We start from the raw sequence: 7,206 nt of genomic DNA, 5'->3' as shown, positions 1-7,206 counted from the left end.
CTTTAATTGACGCCCTAGATATGGAAATTTATTCCGAAGTGAATGAATCAAGATAAAACAAGCTAGAAGGAGTATTCGTGGGTAGTTGAAAAGCCGCTCGCGGATCTTATACTGTTTTCTTCATCTAAAAGAAAAGAACTTGGCTGGAAACTCTGAATATTTGAGGATTTACTATTTGGAGGAGCACTCGGCTAATCAGTCGGTTAATCTCGGCTTTCTGGTAATCGCTTGTCGCAATTCAGCGGTCCCGAATTTACTGAGCTGCGACAGGAAAAACATCTTCTGTTTGAAATGAGTGGCCTAAATGCTTTGATGTTCGCGCTCGCCTTGGTTTTTTGGATGCAAGGTAAGTTGATGGCCTGAATATTCGCCATGTCAGTTAAACTCATTGACATAATTCTCGTTGGCCAAATTCCGGAAAATATGAATTCGTTTTTTACCGTGATGAAGTAAGAAATGAACAGTTCACGATGATAAGCAAAGACCATATGCTCCTATTTTTATTTCTTTATTTTTTTCCAGAACGGATAAGCTTCGTGGTCCACTGTCTTTGATTCCAGAAATTGATTCTTGTAAAATCATCGAGATAGTGATTGTCGTGTTTCTTTCTTTCCAGTAGTGGTTTTAATTGTCGAGAGAAATTAGCCCTAGGCGTTTGACAAAAAGCACATCTTTGATAATAGATCGCCTGAAGAATGACTTGAACAAGTGAATTTGATAAGAAAGCACAAAGGATTGATATCTGCTCTGACTTTTAATTTTCAAATTGAAGCCGGGCTGTTCAGGCCGGACTGACAAGGGCTTCTGCCTAATTCAGTATGAGCTTAGTGAACCAGGCTTCGATTGAAATTAAAATATGTTGCACATCACGCCGCATATTTATTTGCTCCAGCTATACTAGTCTGTATTTTCAAATTAGGTTAAAAACATTTTCCAGTGCCGTTTTGCCGCCTAAGCGTAGTCCATTGCCGACGCGCCAGATATTATAGTTTATGGATTCAAAGTTGAGTAGAAATATATTTATTTTAAACGCTTGCAATTAGTCTGAGACTCGAGGCCGGATAAAATTAAGTTCTGTGCTAACCACCAGGCTCGAATAGATCTATCAATACGTCAATTTTCCCGTATTAATATCTGTTGTTTTAGGGCATAAGTTTTATTAAAAACGAGCAGGGGGTTTTCGAAAATTTAATGCAATATAATCTAACGATGAAGAAATCACGTTCCACCATTTTTGTCTAGTAAACGTGGAACCATCTGTACGAATGATGCAAATAGCCTTGGAAATGTCCATAAAGTAGACTGAAATAATTTTATTCTGAGAGTTATCCGACACTTTAGGAGGCGTATGTGAGTCTAAGGAAAGAGTAAGTCTTCGATGACCCATACAACGGATCGACAGAAAACCTGTCAGCGAAAACAGCTGCCTTTTAAGTTTTCTTGTTGCTGCTATTTTTTTGCTATGAAGTAGACGCATTGTAAGCTTTGCAGAAAAGCAATAAATATTTCTGTTACATCTTTATTTTACACAGTTTAGGTTTCAATACATGACGCTTGAAACAACTACCGAAATAAAATAAATTTGCATAAAGACATAACAAATGTCGTCAAACTTAAAAGCTTTGACACTTACGCGTCAAGATTAACCTTCTTAAAGCAAACGTTTTCATAAAAGAAGTGAATTTCTAATTAAAGAGCGCCTACATTTCTAATGGTTTTTTTCGGTGGCGGCAAGTTTCATTTTAATAAGTTCAATTGTCGTGGCCTATTTAACTCATTCGCCGATGGATTCGAACCAGAGCCAAAACATTTTCAGCGTTTATATTTCAAATTAATTTGTGTGATTTTAGATTAACTGTAATTCTGTAAAACATGAAACTTAATTGTTATGAGCGACTGGAAACAAAGGGAAAAATATTTCTGTTATGACGATAAAGTTTGAATATAGTACCATCTTATTCGCCGATTCCTTAACGGTTACATACCTCGATATTTCATTCTGTAATCAACCAATACCTGGAAAGAGGAGACACTTTCCAAAAATTGTTATGTTTTTCGCCCTGTCTTTCACAACATTAAAAAAAACGTGTTCTCATGGGCGAAAATAGCTTGCATATTTCGCTGAAAATGTTTGAATTGGGCGGTTAGTGTTTCAAAAACAGGTTGAGCATGCGTAAACAAAACAGAAAAAGACGTTTTTTTCTTCCCTGCCCACTCGGAAATAAAAATGTTTCGCCTACGAATCGTGTTTCCACACTGATTTCTCGTTCCCTCGATACCCAGTAAACTTGTATTTTAATAAAAGCCGATCAGTATTGTGTGTGTATTTTGTATAGCTGATATACAGTTGACTTGATTGTTAACTGTTGTCTCTTTATAGCAAGAATAACCAACAGTTCAACGAAGGGAACTTTGCAGACTTCTACAACTGTTACAAACAGCCCTGCAGCTCCAACAAGCGTTACCGTGCAGGTTTCCCAAAATGTTACAAGCAGCCCTGTACATGTAGCGTCAGCAAGCATTACCGTCCAGGCTTCCGAAAATGTTACTGTGAGCAGCCCTGAAGCTTCAGCAAGCGTTACCGTACAGGCTCGTCAAAATGCTACCTTGAGCAGCCCTGTAGCTTCAGCAAGCGTTACAGTGCAGGCTTCTGAACAAGTTACAAGCAGCCCATTAGCCTCGGCAAGTGTTACCGTACAGGCTTCTGAAAAATTTACAAGCAGCCCCGTAGCCCCAGTAAGCGTTACCGTACAGACTTCTAAAAATGCTACAAGCAGCCCTGTAGCTTTAGCGAGCGTTACCTTACAGGCTTCTGAAATTGTTAGAAGCAGCACTTCAACATTTGCTATGCAGGCTTCCCATAATGTCACTATCACTGTGAGTCCCCACCCTACCACTGGAAGCATTGCATCTGTTCATTTCAACAAAACGTCCCAACCATCGACGCAAGTTTCTCCAAATGCTTCCTCCTTCACTTCGTTCACAAACATAATGGTGACGAATTCTTTATCCTCGAGAGCTGTTTTAGCAACAGCATTCACATCGCAGTCAGTTTCCACGTTTTCAGCACCAGGTATGTTGTCAGTTGTTTCACGAAAACAGTTCATTTACAGGTTTTCAATGTGGTGTGTGACTTGGAATCTCAGTGAATTGTTGGGATAGCCTAACTATAATACTGGAATGGACTTGTATTACAATCCACTGGGAAAGACGATACTTTTAGTAAGGCTTCGTGCCGCGCGAGAGATTAAATAATGGCTGCTTTCACTGGGCACAAACTTTGTTAGAAGACCGAGATACTTTAATAAGTCGATTGACTGACTAACGGATTGACTGATTGATTGATTGACTGATCGATCGATTGATTGATCGATTGATTGATTGATTGATTGATTGATTGAATGATTAACTGTTGCTTGAGTAAGAACCAGGCGCTTCCCGTTTTTACTTCGGTTCCAATCAACTCCCTCTTTAATTCGTCTTCTCTCTGCGCATCCTCTAGGTCAGACCTCTAAGACGAGCAGGCTTCCATCTTCAGTCGTAACCTTGCCTTCTCCCACTGTCAGCCAGTCTACACAGGTCGGCACCTCAACGCTCGCTCAGTCTTTCTCCAAGAAAACTGTCTCAGTTATGACATATCTTGTAGGGTCCCTGACAGTATCCACAAGTAATTCCAGCTCGACGTCGTCTCCTCCAGTAAACACTACATCTGCCGCTTCACCTGCCACGCCCACGACTGCTCAGCCTACTGCTCCAACTTTGCCACCAGGAGGGACCAAAGTTGTCAACATGGAGGTCTCCTTCGACATTGTATTTAAAGAGGAATACAGAGATACAGGCAGTCCAGAGTACGAGGAACTGAAAAATAATCTGACAACGAGCTTGGTAAAAGTTTACAAAAACGTCGACGGTTTTGTTGGCGTGCGCATCCTCTTTATAACAGAAGGAAGTGTAGTATGCAATTACATCGTCATCTTGGCAAAGGACTCAAAAGCAAAGGAGAGCGAGTTAAAGGAAAAGCTACAGCAGGCAAGCAACGCAGGAGAAGTAGTCAAGGTGAAGAGTATAAAGGTTAAAGAGGATGACTCGGAGGAAACTGAAGAGAAGCTGCCAAAATGGGCATTGGTGGTCATGATTGTCCTGGGATGTCTGTCAGCAGTTTTCCTTGTCACTGTGATGTATGTCTGTGTAAGTATATCTTTTTGCTCTTTTTTTACTGCTAGATGAACTCCCTTGCGATCACAACTAAAGGCCCTTTTCTCGAAAGCCCCGGAAACTTTTCAGGCCAACAAAGCCATTTTTAATTAATCTGTATCTGAAAACTGAAATTTGTACACGCCTGAAACTTCTTGTATGAAGGGAACCTCTGTTGATTTTAAGAATATGTGAACAAAACAGCTCCGTAATCATAAGGTTTGAGATTTTGCTATAGTTTTCCGGGTGCAAAAACATTTCGGGACCCTCCAGAAACGGGCCCCAGGTCCGAAATGTAGAGAAACTGTAGAGAAACTCGGATATTTTGGTATTACATAAAGTGCATGTGTAAGGGGGCTCTGTCTTCCTAACCTGAACCACGTACTCTCCGTGTTTTTCGATCACAGGTTAAATACAGGAGGTCTATTTATGGAAACAGTGAGGCGTACCTGGTGTCCACCGGAGAAATTGGATTGGTACACACGTACGATACAGTGTCGATAGGTGACAATAAAACAGGAGCCAATCAGAGAACTGCTCAGAAACCAGCTGCTGAGAGACGAGTTATTGGATCACACACCAATCCTGTGAGTTTCATGTCGAAGAAATGATCGCTGTTCAATTGAATACGCTCAAATTTTTATAAGAATATATTTACAAGAATATCGAGGCTTAAATTTAGGAAATTTAGGAATATTTTAAGAATAAATCCGAGGTTGAGATTTTGAAAGGAATATAATTTTGGGTGTTGAAAATTTGTAACTTTGATACAATTATAGTTTTGAACTAAACCGTATAAAATTCTTCATTCCTCTAAACGGCAAAACTAGCCAAAAAGCAACAAAAACAGCACTAGTCGTATGTACGATGCTGATAACATTTCTGTAAAACGTTATGTGCGCCATATATAAATACCAGGCTTTAAAGCCTGCAATCTGGATCCAAAATTTCTTTAACACCATCCGGACACCAAATACATCCGAAAACAGAGATATCATATGCTGGAACTAAGACTACTCACAACATTTTTAACCTAAAATCCCTCAAAAAATTGAATACTCAGCCTCAGCTGGTAAAACAATATTCTTTTAAAAAAGGAAGAGTGAGGCTAGAGACTGAGTAATGTGAACCTTGAAACAAACGATATCAATAAGTCTCTTGCACACTACTTCATTAATCTCTGTCTTTAGCACTCTTCCTCTCCCTCCGCTATGAGAAGTCTAGACAGGAACTAAGCCGTCTTGTGTTTGCGGACAACTTGTACTGTACAGTCGAAAATTTCCTTACAGAGAGCTCCAATACGTAAGGACACCTCCATATTACAAGCAGATCACTTGATCACTGCTTGGAAATCGCCTGAAATCATACGTTCTCTTCCTCTATAAGACTCTAAAATACAAACGTATATCCAGAATTAATAAGACACTCGTATCTGTAGAATCTAGTTCATTAAACATTCTGTTCGAGTTTGAGAATTATGACTTTGTGCAAAATTATGGAAAATCAATTTCACATTACTGTTTTATCACGTCCGGGGATACTTTGCAAAAAAACATCTAATGAGAGTACTGCTCAACTCTGAAGTTTACGGCGTTTATGACCCAGGGTAATATGGTAAAACGCGCCTCTGAGTCGTGCAATTAAATGAAAGAACTGAATTCGATTCTTCCTTTCTTTTTCAGGCCTATGGCTCGAACGTTGCTCTTGCTGACTAAGAAAACCCGTCAAGTCCGCGTCAGGCACAGGAAGTCTGCATGGAATACAGTTTGCTTCAACGTGGTTCATGCAGTAGATAATAGACTGATAGATTTCATATCTAGTATCTGCCCTATATCTATTGCCTGACAGTTATATATAGCAATAATTTGGTCGCCTATACTAAACTGAATTTGTATGGTAGGGATATATTACTAAACGGCATCAACCTGACGGCGGACAGAAATTACACTTATGTAGGAGAATTCAGTGTATAGATGTAACACATTGAACATTATCAGAGTATTGGAATAAATTACCATCCTATCTCAAGAGTCAGGAAGGGGAGTAAAGGGACTCTAGAATGTACACCAACGGGGAAGCTCGTCATACATTGTCGTGTCTGTTACAGCTCCGTTCATCGCTACTCGACCCTGTTCGATTCAAAGTTTTCCACAGCAGATACCCATTATGATATGTATGTATACTAAGCCCAGCAGGGAAACAAAGCTGACTAGGTATCCACAAATGATCTTAAAAACTCTTAAACGCCCTAATGTCGCTGCTGTACGATTACTACCTCTTGTGCAGTTGGTAGTTGAGCTTCAGTGTACATCCATAGGTGGTTTTAAGTGCCCGCCCTTTTCAAAACTTCTGATGAGCATCTGAGCCGCCATTTATCTATGGATTCCCCGCCGGACTCTCCGCGCTCTCTCTCTGTATAATGTGTTGTTCGGTATTCTCCTTGGTCAACCATTAGAATATCATATATATATAATTTATAAATTAAGTCTAAAAATTAAAATTGACTTATTTGAAAAAATAGGACCCTTTAACAAGTGTTGTTATGCCTGTAATATGTATATTAATATATCGATGTACAATCAATTACTTATATTTCTAGAACTATTTGTTAATTACATATTTCTTTAAGGCACAGAAACTGGCAGAGCCGAGTTCCTTGACATGTGCATTTAGTTAAAAAAAAAAAATTGAAAACTACGAGCTCTATGACTGTTTATTTCAGATCATCAGTGCTGCCAAGACCATACACCAGGCAGCCCGTGCATGACCGCGCCTTTTTCCCGCCATTATCAGTGCTTGCGGCGCGAAATCCGGGGTTAGGCCTTACGCATCAGTTATAATAAAAAAGATAGATGGTTTCGAATGCTTTTTGAAAATTTAAAACCAGCTTTATAAACTCTATTTCATAAGGCTAAAAATTGCTTGTATGATTTCTATTACGTATTGCCTACGGTTGTAAACAAATTTTGTAGCATAACAAATTAAAATAAAATGTTACGTTTGAATAGTCGT

The 7,206-nt window shown here is 39.4% G+C and overlaps 1 protein-coding gene across 2 annotated transcripts; it reads left to right on the top strand.

Moving 5' to 3' along the window:
- Nucleotides 1-38: 38 nt before the first annotated feature.
- On the top strand, nt 39-7,199 carry LOC145489168 (uncharacterized). 2 transcript variants are annotated; one of them, XM_081468098.1, is made up of 5 exons: nt 39-346; nt 2,381-3,073; nt 3,647-4,188; nt 4,602-4,781; nt 5,877-7,199. In XM_081468098.1, exons 1-5 carry the CDS (start codon nt 292-294, stop codon nt 5,907-5,909), a joined length of 1,503 nt encoding a protein of 500 aa, XP_081324224.1. In that variant the 5' UTR covers nt 39-291; the 3' UTR covers nt 5,910-7,199. The 2 variants fall into 2 exon arrangements, with proteins under 2 accessions (XP_081324224.1, XP_081324223.1); XM_081468097.1 differs by having other exon boundaries at nt 3,503-4,188.
- The last annotated feature ends 7 nt before the right edge of the window (nt 7,200-7,206 follow it).

Source organism: Orbicella franksi, chromosome 6 (assembly GCF_964199315.1).
Source record: "Orbicella franksi chromosome 6, jaOrbFran1.1, whole genome shotgun sequence".
NCBI lineage: Eukaryota > Metazoa > Cnidaria > Anthozoa > Scleractinia > Merulinidae > Orbicella > Orbicella franksi.
This window is presented reverse-complemented; position numbering and strand designations above follow the sequence as displayed.

Excerpts from the sequence above, each read along its gene's own strand:
- LOC145489168 (XM_081468097.1), top strand. The coding sequence starts at position 292 with ATGAGTGGCCTAAATGCTTTGATGTTCGCGCTCGCCTTGGTTTTTTGG. Across the intron at positions 3,074-3,502 it reads TTCCACGTTTTCAGCACCAG|GTCAGACCTCTAAGACGAGC; the intron begins GTATGTTGTCAG and ends CGCATCCTCTAG. Across the intron at positions 4,782-5,876 it reads TTGGATCACACACCAATCCT|GCCTATGGCTCGAACGTTGC; the intron begins GTGAGTTTCATG and ends TTTCTTTTTCAG.